The sequence below is a fragment of the Pristiophorus japonicus genome, chromosome 3, assembly GCF_044704955.1.
Source record: "Pristiophorus japonicus isolate sPriJap1 chromosome 3, sPriJap1.hap1, whole genome shotgun sequence".
Taxonomy (NCBI): domain Eukaryota; kingdom Metazoa; phylum Chordata; class Chondrichthyes; family Pristiophoridae; genus Pristiophorus; species Pristiophorus japonicus.
The window spans coordinates 123,518,526-123,536,984 of NC_091979.1; the positions used below are offsets into that span (position 1 = coordinate 123,518,526).

Here is an 18,459-nt window from a genome sequence, read left to right on the forward strand (position 1 = left end):
AACCAGTGGATGTGATGTATTTAGATTTTCAGACGGCATTCGATAAGGTGCCACACAAGAGGTTATTAAATAAAATTAGGGCTCATGGGATTGGGGGTAATATACTAGCATAGATTGAGGATTGGTTAACAGACAGAAAACAGAAATTAGGTATAAACGGATCATTTTAGGGTTGGCTGGCTATAAATAGTGGTTATAACTAGAGGGGCAAAATGGCTTACTCCTACTCCTATTTCTTATGTTCTTATGTTCTGTCTCCTACCTCCCAACCAATTACCAACTCATGTTACAAGGTTACCTCCAATTTCATATGCTTTTATTTTTACTAATAATCTCTTGGGTGAAACCTTATCAAAAGCCTTCTGGAAGTCCATACAGAAAACGTCCATAGACACTCCCTACCCAAAACTTACCTCTTCAAAAAATTCAACTAGTCTAAATCCATGCTGACTCTCCTGATCAGCTCATAATTGTCTAAGTGCTCAGTCATTTTATTTCTGATGATAGATTCAAGTAACTTCACAACGGATGGGTGTGTAGTTATTGTTTTCTCCCTCCCTCCCTTCTTAAATAATGAAATGATATTTGCATTTCTCCAATCAAAGGCACAACTCCTGAATCTAGAGAGCTTTGGAATTTCTTTCCTTGTTCCTCCATCCACAGCTTGGCACAATGGTGCCACCTTCTTACCAGCTCCCTCCAAGCTAGGCTGTAAGAGCCCTCCATCTCCCCGTGTACATCCGGTGCCACCTACGATATTTAAATCAGGCCTAACAGGAAGATTGAGTGCTGAGATCATGGTCTTGATACAGCACACTTCTTGTTCCCAGACTGGAGAGGAATATCAGTCTTATTTAGCCAAAAATTCCAGCCTCGCCGGATCCAGACGAAGTGCTTTTCTGATCTGTCAAGATTTCTCTTGAAGGAAGGACATTCGAGCAAGAGAGATTGGGCTATTTACCTAACTCATGCCCAGCGAATGTCCTTCAAACCTTTACGCCTGGTAAAGGCAGACACATAGCTTACTTTTACCAGCATAAGAGTTTTAAAACATATAAAAATTAAATTTAAACAGTCATTTATATATTAAAACCCTGTCCATTAAGGTAAATTTATTTTCAACACAATTAAAACACATTAAAAAAAATTCCCCCAATTTTTTTTCCTAAAACATCTAATTACATTTAATTTTAATTAATTTTAAATATGTGAGGTGTTATTTTGATTTATTATGCTGTTTCTTGTTTTAGGAGGGTTTTCTCACTGATAGTAATGGGACCTCGTACAAACGGAGATCCCATTTTTATCAATGAGAATACTACCTAGTGATTGGTAGTCCAGGCCCATGTAACTCCAGCATTTCCATACGTACAGGGAAATCATCTTCCCATATGCTGCACATTGAATGAAGGCCTCTGACCGGAATCGTGGGCGCCTCTGTGACCACCAGGTATTTTCGTTAAAAAATTTTGGGTCAGTGGCGTTCGTCCAAAGGAAGCCTCCGACCGCAATTTTCCCCCATAGTATTCAGTTTTGGTCCCTCCAAAAAGTGAAGGATATTATGACACTGGAGCTAGTGCAGAGAAAGGTTATCATGTCGATACCTGAGGGTTCTTAGTTAACAGGACAGGTTCCAAGAATTAGTTCTATTTCCTTTTGAGAAATGCTAACTTAGAGCTTTAAAAAAATAATGAATGGATAGATTCAGACTGATTGAATGAGTTATTTGAGATGGATAGAAATAGTCAGCTTAGAGGTCATGAATACACAATCACCAGGCAAATAATTAGGTTAGATACCAGGAGGTATTTATATTCACAGAGAATCATCACCATCTGGAACAAATATACCTATGGATTTGCTATAGCTTTTTAATACGACACTTAACATGTTCCTTATTGAAAAGGGTATTGCCAGTTATAGAAGGCAAGTTGTTCATTGTGATTTCCTCTGGCCTTTCTTGATTGAACTCCTACCACCTGTTTTGCACCCCTGCTGAAGCTGAATTTTACCCCCATCCTTGGTTACAATTTTCAAGAGGCACTGTCAAGCTGGGCCTTTAACACATCCAGAAAATAAGATATTTATTTCTTCAAACCGGACGATCTGCACCTAGGCAGGACCTGAACCAATGTCCGAGGGGGAGTGTTTGCTAGTGCTGTTGGGGAGGAGTTAAACTAATATGGCAGGGGGATGGGAACCAATGCAGGGAGACAGAGGGAAACAAAAAGGAGACAAAAGCAAAAAACAGAAAGGAGATGAGTAAAAGTGGAGGACAGAGAAACCCAAGGGAAAAAACAAAAGGGGCCACTGAATGTAAAGGGGCTGCAGGAGGGGTCAAAACTAAAAATCATGGTTTAAAAACTAGTATTAAAACACTCTACCTAAACGCACGCAGCATTCGAAATAAAGTAAATGAGTTGACGGCACAAATCATTACAAATGGGTATGATTTGGTGGCCATTACAGAAACGTGGTTGCAGGGTGGCCAAGACTGGGAATTAAACATACAGGGGTATCTGACGATTCGGAAAGATAGACAAGAAGGGAAGGAGGTGGGGTAGCTCCGTTAATAAAGGATGATATCAGGGCAGTTGTGAGAGATGACATTGGCTCTAATGAACAAAATGTTGAATCATTGTGGGTGGAGATTAAAGATAGTAAGGGGAAAAAGTCACTGGTGGGCGGAGTTTATAGGCCCCCAAATAATAACTTCACGGTGGGGCGGGCAATAATCAAGGGAATAATGGAGGCATGTGAAAAAGGAATGGCAGTAATCATGGGGGATTTTAACCTACATATCGATTGGTCAAATCAAATCACACGAGGTAGCCTTGAGGAGGAATTCATAGAATGCATACGGGATTATTTCTTAGAACAGTATGTTACAGAACCTACAAGGGAGCAAGCTATCTTAGATCTGGTCCTGTGTAATGAGACAGGAATAATAAACGATCTCCAAGTAAAAGATCCTCTCGGAATGAGTGATCACAGTATGGTTGAAATTGTAATACAGATTGAGGGTGAGGAAGTAGTGTCTCAAACGAGCATACTATGCTTAAACAAAGGGGACTACAGTGGGATGAGAGCAGAGTTGGCTAAAGTAGACTGGAAACACAGACTAAACGGTGGCACAATTGAGGAACAATGGAGGACTTTTAAGGAGCTCTTTCATAGTGCTCAACAAAAATATATTCCAGTGAAAAAGAAGGGCGGCAAGAGAAGGGATAACCAGCCGTGGATAACCAAGGAAATAAAGGAGAGTATCAAATTAAAAACCCATGCGTATAAGGTGGCCAAGGTTAGTGGGAAAATAGAAGATTGGGAAAATTTTAAACGACGGCAAAGAATGACTAAGAAAGCAATAAAGAAAAGAAAGATAGATTACGAAGGTAAACTTGCGCAAAACATAAAAACGGATAGTAAAAGCTTTTACAGATATATAAAACGGAAAAGAGTGACTAAAGTAAATGTTGGTCCCTTAGAAGATGAGAAGGGGGATTTAATAATGGGAAATGTGGAAATGGCTGAGACCTTCAACAATTATTTTGCTTCGGTCTTTACAGTGGAAGACACAGAAACCATGCCAGAAATTGCTGGTCACAGGAATGTGGGAAGGGAGGACCTTGAGACAATCACTATCACTAGGGGGGTAGTGCTGGACAGGCTAATGGGACTCAAGGTAGACAAGTCCCCTGGTCCTGATGAAATGCATCCCAGGGTATTAAAAGAGATGGCGGAAGTTATAGCAGATGCATTCGTTATAATCTACAAAAATTCTCTGGACTCTGGGGAGGTACCAGCGGATTGGAAAGCAGCTAATGTAACGCCTCTGTTTAAAAAAAGGGGGCAGACAAAAGGCAGGTAACTATAGGCCGGTTAGTTTAACATCTGTAGTGGGGAAAATGCTTGAAACTATCATTAAGGAAGAAATAGCGGGACATCTAGATAGGAATAGTGCAATCAAGCAGACGCAGCATGGATTCATGAAGGGGAAATCATGTTTAACTAATTTACTGGAATTCTTTGAGGATATAACGAGCATGGTGGATAGAGGTGTAACGATGGATGTGGTGTATTTAGATTTCCAAAAGGCATTCGATAAGGTGCCACACAAAAGGTTACTGCAGAAGATAAAGGTATGCGGAGTCAGTGGAAATGTATTAGCATGGATAGAGAATTGGCTGGCGAACAGAAAGCAGAGAGTCGGGATAAATGGGTCCTTTTCAGGTTGGAAATCGGTGGTTAGTGGTGTGCCACAGGGATCGGTGCTGGGACCACAACTGTTTACAATATACATAGATGACCTGGAAGAGGGGGCAGAGTGTAGTGTAACAAAATTTGCAGATGACACAAAGATTAGTGGGAAAGTGGGTTGTGTAGAGAACACAGAGAGGCTGCAAAGAGATTTAGATAGATTAAGTGAATGGGCTAATGTTTGGCAGATGGAATACAATGTCGGAAAGTGTGAGGTCATCCACCTTGGGAAAAAAAACATTAAAAGGGAATATTATTTGAATGGGGAGAAATTACAACATGCTGCGGTGCAGAGGGACCTGGGGGTCCTTGTGCATGAATCCCAAAAAGTTAGTTTGCACGTGCAACAGGTAATCAGGAAGCCGAATGGAATGTTGGCCTTCATTGCGAAAGGGATCGAGTACAAAAGCAGGGAGGACCTTCTGCAACTGTATAGGGTATTGGTGAGGCCGCACCTGGAGTACTGCGTGCAGTTTTGGTCACCTTACTTAAGGAAGGATATACTAGCTTTGAAGGGGGCACAGAGACGATTCACTAGGCTGATCCAGGAGATGAGGGGGTTACCTTATGATGATAGATTGAGTAGACTGGGTCTTTACTCGTTGGAGTTCAGAAGGATGAGGGGTGATCTTATAGAAACATTTAAAATAATGAAAGGGATAGACAAGATAGAGGCAGAGAGGTTGCTTCCAATGGTAGGGGAGACTAGAACTAGGGAGCACAGCCTCAAAATATGGGGGAGCCAATTTAAAACCGAGTTGAGAAGGAATTTCTTCTCCCAGAGGGTTGTGAATCTGTGGAATTCTCTGCCCAAGGAAGCAGTTGAGGCTAGCTCATTAAATGTATTCAAGTCACAGATAGATAGATTTTTAACCAATAAGGGAATTAAGGGTTATGGGGAGCGGGCGGGTAAGTGGAGCTGAGTCCACGGCCAGATCAGCCATGATCTTGTTGAATGGCGGAGCAGGCTCGAGGGGCTAGATGGCCTACTCCTGTTCCTAATTCTTATGTTCTTATGTTCTTATGTTCTTATAACCAATGACAGCTCAATATGAACATGAGCAGGACTCCATTTCGAAATAAGGAACTCTTGACTTTCAGTATTTTAGAAATGCTACAACACAGAAAACGGGGAGAGCAGATTGTGCTGACATACACTGTTGGAGGAAGGGGAAGGAATGGGGGAGACCATCTTGTGAAAGGAGAGTAGAGCAAGTTACAATCACAACTAGCCTACTAAAGAGAAGGCTGGAGAAAAAAGACAGAAGAAGCCTGATGAGTGCGGGATAAGAAGAGTGACAGATACCCAATTTGGGTGAATAGAGTGAACGATAGGGAGAGAGAAGGAGAGTTTACAGAGAGAGAAAGGAAGAGGAAGGAGCAAGGTGAAGCAGAAAGTGAAGTAACCATTTTACTGATGAGATACACCTCTTGCTCTGTTGGGAACTGGAGATTGATTTATTGTTGGTAATTAGTATGTTCACCTGCTAACTCAACATATCCTTCAATTCACATGAACAATGCAATGGGAGGTTAATCAGTAGTTTAAAAAAGACAACATACTTCCTACAACAAACTTTATTTTGGTCATTAGTAAAGCTAATGCTCTCCAATAATACAGTGGGTAAAGATGTTGCCAATGTAACACTAAGCTATACTGACAAGAAGGTTCAATTATTGGAAACAGAAACATAGAAAATAGGTGCAGGAGTAGACCATTTGGCCCTTCGAGCCTGCACCACCATTCAATATGATCATGGTTGATCATGCAACTTAGTACCCCACTCCTGCCTTCTCTCCATTCCCCCGGATCACTTTAGCCGTAAGGGCTACATCTAACTCCCTTTTGAATATATCCAACAAACTGGACCAACAACTTTCTGTGGTAGAGAATTCCATGGATTCACAATTCTCTGGATGAAAAAGTTTCTCCTCATCTCGGTCCTATATAGCTTACCCCTTATCCTTAAGACTGTGACCCCTGGTTCTGGACTTCCCCAACATCGGGAACATTCTTCCTGCATCTAACCTGTCCAATCCCGTCAGAAATTTATATGCTTCTATGAGATCCCCTCTCATTCTTCTAAATTCCAGTGAATATAAGCCCAGTCGATCCAATCTTTCTTCATATGTCAGTCCTGCCATCCCGGGAATCAGTCTGGTGAACGTTCGCTGCACTCTCTCAATAGCAAGAATGTCCTTCCTCAGATTAAGAGACCAAAACTGCACACAATACTCAAGATGTGGTCTCATCAAAGCCCTGTATAACTGCAGCAAGACCTCCCTGTTCTTATACTCAAATCCTCTCGCTATAAAGGCCAACATGCCATTTGCTTTCTTAACTGTCTGCTGTACCTGCATGCCTACTTTCAATGACTGATAGAAACATAGAAAATAGGTGCAGGAGTATGCCATTTGGCCCTTCAAGCCTGCACTACCATTCAATAAGATCATGGCTGATCATTCACCTCAGTTCCCCTTTCCTGCTTTCTCCCCATACCCCTTGATCCCTTTAGCCATAAGGGCCATATCTAACTCTCTCTTGAATATATCCAATGAACTGGCATGTACCATGATGTACCATGACACCCAGGTCTCATTGCACCTCCTCTTTTCCTAATCTGTCATCAATCAGCTAATAATCTATTTTCCTGTTTTTGCCACCAAAGTGGATAACCTCACACTTATCTACATTATACTGCATCTGCCATGCATTTGCCCACTCACCTAATCTGTCCAAGTCACCCTACAGCCTCTTAGCATCATCCTCACAGCTCACACCGCCACCCAGCTTAGTGTCATCTGCAAACTTGGAGATATTACATTCAATTCCTTCGTCTAAATCATTAATATATATTGTAAATAGCTGAGGTCCCAGCACTGAACCTTGCGGTATCCCACTAGTCATTGCCTGCAATTCTGAAAAGGACCATTTATTCCGACTCTCTGCTTCCTGTCTGCCAACCAGTTCTCTATCCACGTCAATACATTACCCAATCTCATGTGCTTTAATTTTGCATACTAATCTCTTGTGTAGGACCTTGTCAAAAGCTTTTTGAAAGTACAAATACATCACATCCACTGGTTCTCCCTTATTCACTCTACAAGTTATATCCTCAAAAAATTCTAGAAGATTTGTCAAGCATGATTTCCCTTTCATAAATCCATGTTGACTTGGACCGATCCTGTCACTGCTTTCCAAAAGCGCTGCTATAACATCTTTAATAATTGATTCCAGCATTTTCCCCACCACTGATGTCAGACTAACTGGTCTATAGTTCCCTGTTTTCTCTCTCCCTCCTTTTTTAAAAAGTGGGGTTACATTAGCTACCCTTCAACCCATTGGAACTGATCCAGTGGATATTGTTCTGGAGCAGCAGTTGTGAGGCTACAATCAGTCTCTGTCTTCCAGGCTGGGGAGGGAAAAAACATCCATGGTTCCCACTCTTGATCACTAACCAGTGACCTCTGTTAGATAGCGCTGTTGAATAGATATCAGGTGAGCACAGGATGAAGCTCTATCATGAAGTAGCCTGGTTCATACATTATAAGAATGGTGTCAGTACCTTTGGAACCCTACTCCAGCAAAACTCTTCAGGGACAGAAGGAGAAAACTAAAATAAAAGAAAAAGTGAAGCTAAAATATAAACATGGAACATACCTGTTCCAGTAACACGGCACTGAAATTGAGCAGATTTTCCTTCAGTGGTAGAAGTGTTCTGTATTGGACTTATGATGGTAGGTGGATCAACAGATACCTCTACCTCAGGAGAGACAACTTCTGGAACTGTAAATAATAAATGATATAAATAAATGTTTTACAAATCTTAGTTTATCAGATTGGTCATTTGAAAATGATATGAAGTAAAAGTAAATCCATGTGTGCACTAACATATATGGCGTGAGTTTAACAAAATATTTTAACAGATGATTGATGTTCATCACGATGTAAAATTGTGCATAACTTAAAGCTAACTGTTATTTAAAGAAAATTCCCAGGGATGAAATTAATCTTCTGCGATAGAACAAAATAAGTAATAATGAAAGGCAGCCAATTTTACACTATCCCCGATTTTCTTTTTCATTGACTTCGGGCTGACGATTTGCTATCACTAATTTCACCTCACCCATCTGTATTTAACTAAGAGCAGGCAGTATCTAGCATAAGGATATTCCATATATCAGAGCACTTAACATGCAAATAAACAATTCCATCAGTTGTACCTTCAACGTCAAGTGAAGCACCACTAACAGCTACCCCAGCTTCATTCCTTGCTTCACAAGTGTAGGTGCCTGCATCTTCAGGGAATGCTTCAATCAGTAACAAAGTGTACTGATTCTCATCATGAAGTAACTTGCGTTTAAATCCTGAGGAAAGCTTTTGGCCGTCTTTGTACCAAGATATTTCTAATTTTGGTGTGCCAGCTATTACACCACAGAATCGAGCAGGTTCTCCCGCTTTCACAGCACAAGGTTCCAGCTCCGTCAGAAAAGATGGTGGCTCAGAAACTAAAATAGAAACAGAAAGGAAGACCAAAACTTTAACTTTCCAGTTAAACATTAGTAATACACATGTCACAATTCCATATCCTTACCACTGATTACACTCCCCACCCCGCCATTGTCTTAAGTTAAACCAGATTGTTCACTCCTTTATCCTACCATGCCCTCAGACTGTTTACAACCTCAGTATCCTGTTCAACCAGAAACTGAGCTTGCAATCCCATGTCCTCACCATTACAAACACCACTTACTTCCATTTCCATAATATTGCACGCCTCGGCCCCTGATTCAGTCCATCTGCTGCTGAAGCTCTCATCTATGCCTTTGTCACCACCAAACTCAACTATTCCTATGCTCTCCTGATTGGCCTCCCATTCTCCACTGTCCATAAACTTCAACTCATCCAAACCTCTGCTGCCTGTAGCCTATCTCACAACAAGTCCCGCTCACTCATCAGTTCTATGCTCAAAATCTCAAATTTAAAATTCTCATTCTCTTATTTAATTTATTTCATTCACCCCATCTCTGTAACCTGTCCACCCCTGCCCCCAACCCCAAGCATTCCTCAGACTCTGGCCTCTTGTGTATCCTTGCATCGTCCCCTCCATTTACCCCATCATCAATGTTTGTACCTTCAGTCGCCTCAGCACCAAATTCTGGAATGTTCTTCCTAAATCGCTAAGCCTCTCCACTTCTTTCTGCTCCTTTTAGACCAAATTTAAAGCCCATGTCTTTGACAAAGCTTTTGCTCAACTCTCCTAATATATTCTTCTTTGGCTCAGCGTCCATTTTTGTCTGATTATGCACTGCTTTTTCTATTTTAATGGTGCTATAGCAAGTAGTTGCTATTGCTCGTGTACATACCATTAACATAAAGTGTCACAGAACTTCGATTCTTTCCAGCAACAAAGGTGTATTCTCCAGAATCAGAAACTCTTGTTTCAGTAATGGTCATGCGATGCACCCGTCTTTGGATTATATATCTGTATCTTTCTTCAACCTGAAAGTTGATCTCAATTCCATCCTTGAGCCACTGAGCCTCAACATCATCTTCATTGACTTCAAATTCAACTGTGGCTCGCTTTTTCTCAATGATCTAATTACAGAAAATTATTCTTTTGTTAAAATAATGTATGGAAAGTGTAAAATAAATTGTTCTTTGTTCTGTTGTGTTTTCAATTGCTATGCTGTTTGATAACTGTAAAAGTTATTTTTTCTAAATAAAAAAAGGGAATACATTATACCTGAATATCTGTTTGAACAGGTTTTGAAATCAAAATGTGTCGCGCTTCCACGTACAAATTAGCAGTGGAAATATTTCCACCTGCTACTGCTGCATACTGGCCAGCATCAGCCATTTTTGTAACAGGAATGGTGAGACGATGGATAAATTTTTCATCATGAATCTTAATTCTGCAAAAAAGCAATTTAAGTGAAATTGTATATTTAGCTTTTTGTAACATATTCAGCACATAAAACTACATTTTTCAAATGTTGTGTAGATCAGATACTGACCTGTCAGAGAGCTGTATCTCCTCATCATCCTTCAGCCACTGTATTGTAATGTTAGGTTCTGAAACTTCGCATTCAAAGATGGCTTTCTTCTTCTCTGTGATTTTGATATCTTTAATGTGTTTCCTAAATTCAATGCGCCGAGCTGTAGGAGGAAATATGTTGATTATACACTGTAGAGAGTATGTTAAACATGCAAGTTTAAAGTTAAGTATGTTACCAAAACATAAGCACAAACAAATGATTTCAGTTATTACCATCCACATATAAAGTTGCTGCAGATGCTGCTGATCCAGCAACAAAACTGTACTCTGCTGCATCACCAAAGTGAATATTTCGAATTGAAAGTGTGTGTGTTGATCGCTTGGTCTTTACTTGGGTTCTTTCAGTTGATTTGATTTCTTTACCATTCTTGAGCCATTTGTAAGTAATACCTTCATAATTCACTGTGACTTCAAAGGTAATTGTATCTTTCTCTTGTGCATTCATGTCCTTTAGCATAGATGTTATTAAAATTGCTAAATAAAGAAAACCATAGTTTAGCTGCAGAGTAACATGACCGTCAGTGTGTATATTATAATCAATATTAAATGTTTTGTATTTAGTTTTATAACCGACCTAATGTTTTCACCAGTAATGTTTAACTTAAAACAGTGGGTGTAGTGTGTATATGAATGAGGAAGTCTTACGTTTTACTGTCAGAGTAGCAGACACTTTGTCATTTCCACAGATGAAGGTATACTCTGCGGAGTCCTCATGGCTTGTGTTCATTATAATCAGCTGATGGAGTTTGCCTTGCACAACTATTTTGAACTTGTCACTCATTTCTATTTCCACACCATTTTTCAACCATGTGGCTGGGACATTGAAATGTGACACGTCACACTGAAAGGTTGCAGTTTTTGTCTCTGGAATGTCAATGTTCTTCATAGTCTTGGTGATGTGTACAGCTTAACAAATAAAAATAAAAAATTAGAATCTAGAAAATAGGTCATTTCTTTTGGGATGTTGGAATTTTTGCTTTTATATTTAAATTGCTGTTTTGTGATGTATTATCACTAACAGACTATATAATTATGCACTCACATTCCACATAAAGTTTTGCTTTGCATTCAAGATGTCCGATGATGGCTGAATACTCGCCAACTTGTGCTGGGGTGATATCCTCCAATACTAGTTTGTGAACTTTCCTTTCTGAAATTACTTTGCACTTGTTACTTGTCTTAAGTTCCACATTGTTGAACATCCATTTTACTGGCACATTGTCATGTGACACACTCAGTTCAAAAGTAGCAGTGGCATTTTCCATGGCAGTGATATCCTTTGGTTTCTTAATTACTTTGATAACTAATAACGTAAAATCAAAGCATTGTTTTAAGTTCTGCCCATTCAAATAAACATTTTAGATGACACAACAGAGATAAAAGATATAAATGCATTTTAATTTTAATAGCTACACAATTTAAATAAAAATGATGTGCCATTTAAGTTATAGTTAACAAATATAAACAAAATAATTAATTCATGCATAATGTAATATATTATTCTTTTTTAATATATTATTTCTAATCCATTTATTTACACAATAATTTATTCAGGCCTTCACATTATGTTAAGCGTTGAGCTGATACTCAAATTATATTAAGCTATGTCAATAGGTCATCCTGTATGCCAAAATAATATATTTATACTTGTTTGGCAACTCTGCAAGTCTGCACAGTGTTCCTATAAAAATATTTAAAATTCATAATAAAAGAATGGTTAAACAGTTTCAGAATTGTATAAGAAATTATAATCGACAGTAATTACTTTTTTAATAAATTGTATTGTTAAGCAATAAAAAGTACAAATTTCGCTACTTACCTTCCACGTGAAGTCTGGCATTGGCTGACACTTTGCCAAGATTGAAACTGTACACAGATTCATCTGGAACTGTACAGTCCTTAATTTTAAGAGTGTGTACAATTCCATCTACGGCAATCTCATACTTGTCATTTGATGCAAGTACTTCCCCATTTTTAATCCACTGGGCACCGGTCACATCAGCGTGTGTAAGTTCCAAGGTAAAGATTGCATCCTGGGTTTCTGTGACAGTCTGATTCTTCAGGGTCTTCTTTATCTTGACAGCTTTATGAACAAAATTTTATAAACATTAATTATTTACAATGCAACCTCAATTATCTATTGACCCATTATCTACCTCATCAATTACCTGAAAGAAGGGGCGAGTACTACTTGTCAGCAGTACTGAACTCTTTTGCAAGATAAAGTGGTACTGTATAATTGATTCATCGCCAAATCTGCCTGGTTACTCCCTCATGCTGTGCCATAGATTATTATTCAGGTGTTTTAGAACAATATTGTCATACTCAGGCACATTGCACACAACTTATGGAGCAAGATTGTCATTTCGTTGCATGTACTATTTGATGTCAAATTTCTCATTTTTCACCTTGGTGTAGAGTAATGGGGCTAAGTATTTATATTAATGCCATAATTACTCCTGAAAGAAGTTTTTCTTAAGACTAAAATAATCCAATGAATTAAAATTTTCAATATTAAGAGATTTCCAATCAACTCTGGAGCGAACTGCTTCACATAATATAATGGAGAATATTAAACTACCACTATTCGTCCAGTAATTATCATTAAAAAGTAACAACATTTTATTTTATGAAACTAGTTCATACCTATTCCTCAGGGAACAGTAAAGGGGAGGTGCGCGGCGCCATTCATTTTGCTCAGTTTTTCAACATGCGAAAGATCCAAGATTATACAAAACTCATTCAAATTAAAGTAATACACTTTTCCCTAATGTATTCTATTATAGAACTATTTTGAGAGTAATTTTCATAAAAATAAAAGTTTTGCAAAATGGGTGTAAAGGATACCCAATACATTTACTCATAAGGAAATAGTTTACAACATATTTCCAAATTATTAGATTTTCTCACAGAACTAACTGGATATTCAACTGTTGATGTACTCTCTCTTCCTCTGTGTAATATATAAATGTTAGGATACTCTCTTTTTTTAATGTGTAACAAAATCCAGTATCATCTTTTGTCAAATTATGTAATTCAATCATGGGAGACACTAAGGGGTCAAAATTCAGTAACGCCCCATTTGGGTACAGTAACTGAGGCCCGGCCGTGAAATTGGGTGGAGTGCAATGTTGGGCACTCCACTTCCTCTCTGGTGCAGGACCAGGGCAGTAAGCATGTGAATTTTCCAACGCTACGCGACCTCTCCACGTAGCGCAGATACGAGCACTGGACCTTCCCCTTCCGTTAAAGGGAAGGGCACCCTGCGAGCTCTGCAGTGGGGCGAGGGGCCTCCACTCTTCCACCGAGGATGCGGGGTGCCGTGGCTGCAGTCTAGGCACAGAAGCAGTGTGCCGGACTGCACGGACCCTGCGAAATATACAAATATACAACGATAGGTCAGTCGTGCAAAATAAATGTTGCCGTGCACCTCCCCTTTACTGTTCGCCCCTCGAGCAGAGTGAGGCCCGGTTTACGACCCGTGAGGCTGGCACTGACATTGCCCGTGGTGGCCTGACAGGGCGCTGCCCAATTTCCGCCGCGAAGCGTTTTGCACCTCCGCCAACTCCCGCACAATTTTGCGGGAGCCAGTAGCGGCCCCCCCCCACTGGGCGAGAAATCGTTTGCGCCCCATTAGCAACCGCCGCCCCCCCCCCCGAGGGCGCTAATGGGAGGCACAAACTATGCACATTTCTCCCCCTATTATTCTACAATGAAGGACATCCTACCGACATGAATACAGAAAATAATCAGTGGAAGCTGGTAATAAAATGTACAGAATAACTCATTTTTAAGAATGTTCTAAGGCAGATAAAAATAAATACTCAGTTCATAACATCATAATTCCTCAATGTGTTATTTCTTTGAAACACACTAGCCGAGAAATTTGGTAATCTCCATTTTTGGGCACCTTACCCGCAGAGTGCTCAAATGTGGAGGTCGGTGGAGCATCGGTTTTTGTCCTCGGACCTCATTTTTATGTAGATGGCACTACGGTAGAAGCCCACGCCAGATGAAGCTCCAATTTCCAGCTAAATGATTGGGTTGCATAGCGTATTCTGGAGGAGGAACGGGTGGGCCTCAGAGGCGTGATCAGAGGGTTGTCGGGGGTCAGGTAAGAAGATCGGGAGGTGGCCTGCAGTATTGTTGGGGTGTTGGCATTGCTGTCAGGGGGGATCGGAGGGCTGTTGTGAGTTGGGTAAGAAGATCGAGGGGAGGCTGCAGTACTGTTGGGGGGGGGGGGGGGTGATGGACCTGATGTCGTGGAGCTCTTGGAGGTCAGGACCAGGGTCGGAGGAAAATCGGGAAGGCCAGCAATATTGTTGGAGGGTCAGCATTGCTGTCGAGCAGGAGGGATGGCTAGGAGGTTGGGGCCAGAGTCATGGGAGAGATTGGGGGAGGGGTGCCGAGAGGTCGGAGTCGGGAGGGAGATGAGAAATGTCAGGACCAGGAACAGTGGTGATAATGGGAAGTACTTACCTTTTTTAAATTCCGTGCTGTTTAGCGTTGGTTTTCCCGGGGGGGATCAGTGCAGGCTGCCTCAGACGCAAACCAAATTTGCAAGAGGGAGCAGAAGCAGGTGTTATGCCCCATATTTGAATGTGTTAATGGCCTAACACCTACTTCAGACGTAAAACAACACCTTTTGTTTGGCCCTTTCCAAAATGGCATCCGGTGCGGACCGCACAAGAATTGAGCTCGCATGGCGCGGATGCCATTTTAGACTCAAATCGGGCACTATGGAGCCAAATTTCTAGGCCACTAAAGATTTCCTTTTCAAATTTATCTAAAATTCAGCTCAATTTTTTTTAAAGTATTTTTGTTCGTATAACAGCAGTCAAAGGAAAAAAATGTTTTTTTATCAAAAGCTAAATAATATGCATTTTATAATTTCTATTTATTGTAATTTATTAATTATAAATGAAACACGAATGGTCACGATCTCTATTCTTCAGCTATGTGTCTAAACATATTTTGTTTTTTGTTTGTGATACAGATACTGACCTTCAACCTTCAGCTTAGCAGATGTCACGGAGGTTGCAACTTGATATGAGTATTCAGCTGCATCTTCTGATTTAGTGATCTCAATTATGAGACGCCGAGTAGCTCCATCTACTTCACTTTGGATAAAATTAGTGAAGTATATTGATTTGCCATCCTTCAACCATTTTCCCTCAGAGAGTGCATTGGCAACTTCACATTCAAAGATAGCTTGCTGTGATTCAGCCACAGTTTGGTCCTTAAGAGGTTTGCTGATGGCACCACCTATAGGTGTACAAAAATACTGGAATGAAGCAAAACAAAGAAAACCAAACACCAACTCCTAACACTTAACTATATATGTATGCACAAACACTAATGCGATCGTGTCTTGTTATAAATTTTAATAAATGGTGTCTCTGATCCTGAATAGAAGATGATGGGCCGAAATTGCCCCTTTCTATAAGGAAAGTTGCGGCCACGGGTCGGTGCAGACTGGCCGCCGAGTTGCCATGGTGGGGCCGCCATTTTGAAAATTGCCCTCCTTTACGTTTGGAGCAGTGTAGGGGACCGCTCCGCCTGTTTTCCCGCTGCTTTGTGCACGTGCCAACCCTGCACTGACCAGCAGCGACCCCTTCCTGAAATTGCCCCGTGGGAAATTGCCCCTTTCCAGAATTGACTTATTAAAGATGCAACAGATATTGTGTTGTTATTAGATGAATTTGTTTTATTTTCTAAGGGTAAGATTATAGTCTGGTGTAAAGCTTATTGAAGGCTAAATGTGTTGTTTTATGTTGTGTAAAATAGAAGTTCAAACTTGAGAGGAATATATAATGTCAATTGTTCAGAGAAGGAGAGATAGGAAAGGAGGAACAAGTAGGATTATATGCAAGACATAATTGGGTGCTCAAGAAGTAACAAAACAGTGGTAGGAGTATTTAAAAGAATAAAAAAAGGATGCAATACAAAAGGTGATTTCAGGGGTTGCAAGCTGTTTGCATTTCAGAATTTGAGGAAAGAAGGTGGTGAAAGGAGTGTGCAATGTACTTCAATATCAGCTGCAAATTAATTTTAAAAAGTCATGGACTTGATTACTTTAGGTCAGGAGAAAGTGGGGAGAGCACTGAGGGGGAATGTGGGAAATGGGTAGTTAGATTAAGAGAGTGGGTGTCTAGATTTTGTAAGTGAGTTTGTTGGCACTTCAGCTCTTCCATTATGGGAATGATATATGGCTAGGTCAGGGAGAAAAGAAAGAATGACAGACTTTCCTTTATATAGCTCCTTTCACAACCTCAGCATGTCCCAAAGCACTTTACAGCAAATTAAATACTTTTAAATGTAGTCACTGTTGTAATGTAGGAAACACGGCAGCCAATGTGCGCACATCAAGCTCCCACAAACAGCAATGTGATAATGACCAGATAATCTATTTTTGTGATGTTGAATAAATATTATCCAGGATACCGGGGATAAACCCCCGCTCTTCAAAATAGTGCTATGGGATCTTTTACATCCACCTGAGAGAGCAGACGAGGCCTCGGTTTGACATCTCATCCGAAAGATGGCACCTCTGACAGTGCAGCATTCCCTCAGTACTGCACTGGAGTGTCAGACTAGATTTTTGTGCACAAGTCTCTGGAGTGGGACTTGAACTCAAAACCTTTTGACTCAGATGAGAGTGCAACCCACTGAGCCACGGCTGACACAGTGAAGGCAGAGAATGCTGCGGGCTGAGTGTGTGCTCACCCTTGTCAAATGGTGAGACCAATAGTGGAAATGGAAGCCAGATGGAAATCGATAAAGTGAAAAGAATAACATTTTTAAACGATAAAAAGTAAGAATTTAGAGATATATGCGGAAAATTGAAAGTGTAATCAATCAAGGGAATGCATGTTTGCCAGAAGGAAGGCAGACATGCTCTCATTGTGGACAGAGAAAGAAACTACAGTACAGGATTCTCAAGAGGAGCTGAGATATCTAAAGAAAAGGATTAATGATGATATTGAAAGGAACCAAACACAATTGTTAAGTTAAGGTTGAGCATACAATTGTGAAATATATAATTTTTAATGTTTTTATGTTAGAAGCTTTATTTTGAGTGCTGGCTATTTGAGTTTGTGAGAAAGAAAAATAACAAATGAATGTTTTTTAAAAAACATCTTGTGATTTAGTTTATTGTTTTGATGGATAGATTTTGCTTAATTCTCATAATTACGGAGTTGTGATTTGCTTTTTTTTATTTCAATGAATCAAAACATGTATCACCAAATACCATAGGCACATGAAATGTGACTGTGACGCTTAGTGCATATGCGCACTCAGACCATTTTTAAAATAATAGTGATGAAATGGAGAATGCACAACATTTAATTAAATATGAGCTTGAAATTTATTTTTAAAGAGATTTCATGATTTTTACTGTAAACAAATAGAAAAAACTACTGGATTCTATATTATTTAATCAACATATAATTTAATTTCTTCATACCTGAAACTGTAAGGTTTGCTTTTGATGTCTTTTCACCAGCCATAAATGTATATTCTCCTTCTTCATCTTTCATTATGTTCAGTACAGTCAATCTGTAAATTTTGCCCTTTGCTTGCAGCTTGTATTTGGTACCTGTTTTGAGCTCTTTGTTCCTAAATACCCATGCTACATCAATCCCAGTATGAGACAACTCTGCTTCAAAAGTAATATTCTGAGTCTCTGTGCACGTTACATTTTTAAGTCCTCTAATTATTTGAATTCCTATAAGAAAAGATACACAACTAAGCTTCAGAAACCAAATGCTCAGCAAACAAAAATACAAATTCCTTAAACAAGTTCATAATAATTGGGCACATACTTTCAATTGTTAGGTTACAGCTTGTTTCAGTTTTGCCAATGACAAGTTTGTAGCATCCTTCATCTGAGGCAAATGACCTGCTGATTACCAAACGCTGTTTAGCCCCTTTTGCAACATTCTGTATCCTGTCACCAAATTGAATTGGTTGGTCATTGAAGTACCATTTCACGGAAGTAACATGTGCAACTGAGACTTTGCACTCTAAAACTGCCTTTGTTCCCTCAACAGTTGCAATATCTTTAAGAGGGATCACAATATCGATAGCTGGAAAGTAAATAAAATGTGGCCGTCATTTTTCAAAAAAGCCTGGATATTCC

At 39.8% G+C, this 18,459-nt stretch overlaps 1 protein-coding gene across 2 annotated transcripts in view; it reads right to left on the minus strand.

Annotated features, from left to right (window-relative positions):
• The window catches only part of ttn.2 (titin, tandem duplicate 2), a 413,561-nt gene that overhangs the window by 348,799 nt on the left and 46,303 nt on the right, over positions 1–18,459 (minus strand). For both annotated transcript variants that reach the window (XM_070875791.1, XM_070875789.1), the window contains exons 27-38: positions 18,143–18,406; positions 17,785–18,045; positions 15,321–15,581; positions 12,136–12,399; positions 11,359–11,619; positions 10,962–11,222; positions 10,530–10,790; positions 10,276–10,417; positions 10,005–10,173; positions 9,625–9,856; positions 8,482–8,766; positions 7,919–8,044 (exon numbers count right to left, since the gene is read on the minus strand). In XM_070875791.1, the coding sequence (XP_070731892.1) occupies positions 7,919–8,044; positions 8,482–8,766; positions 9,625–9,856; positions 10,005–10,173; positions 10,276–10,417; positions 10,530–10,790; positions 10,962–11,222; positions 11,359–11,619; positions 12,136–12,399; positions 15,321–15,581; positions 17,785–18,045; positions 18,143–18,406 (2,787 nt within the window). The remainder of the gene's footprint in view (positions 1–7,918; positions 8,045–8,481; positions 8,767–9,624; positions 9,857–10,004; positions 10,174–10,275; positions 10,418–10,529; positions 10,791–10,961; positions 11,223–11,358; positions 11,620–12,135; positions 12,400–15,320; positions 15,582–17,784; positions 18,046–18,142; positions 18,407–18,459) is intronic.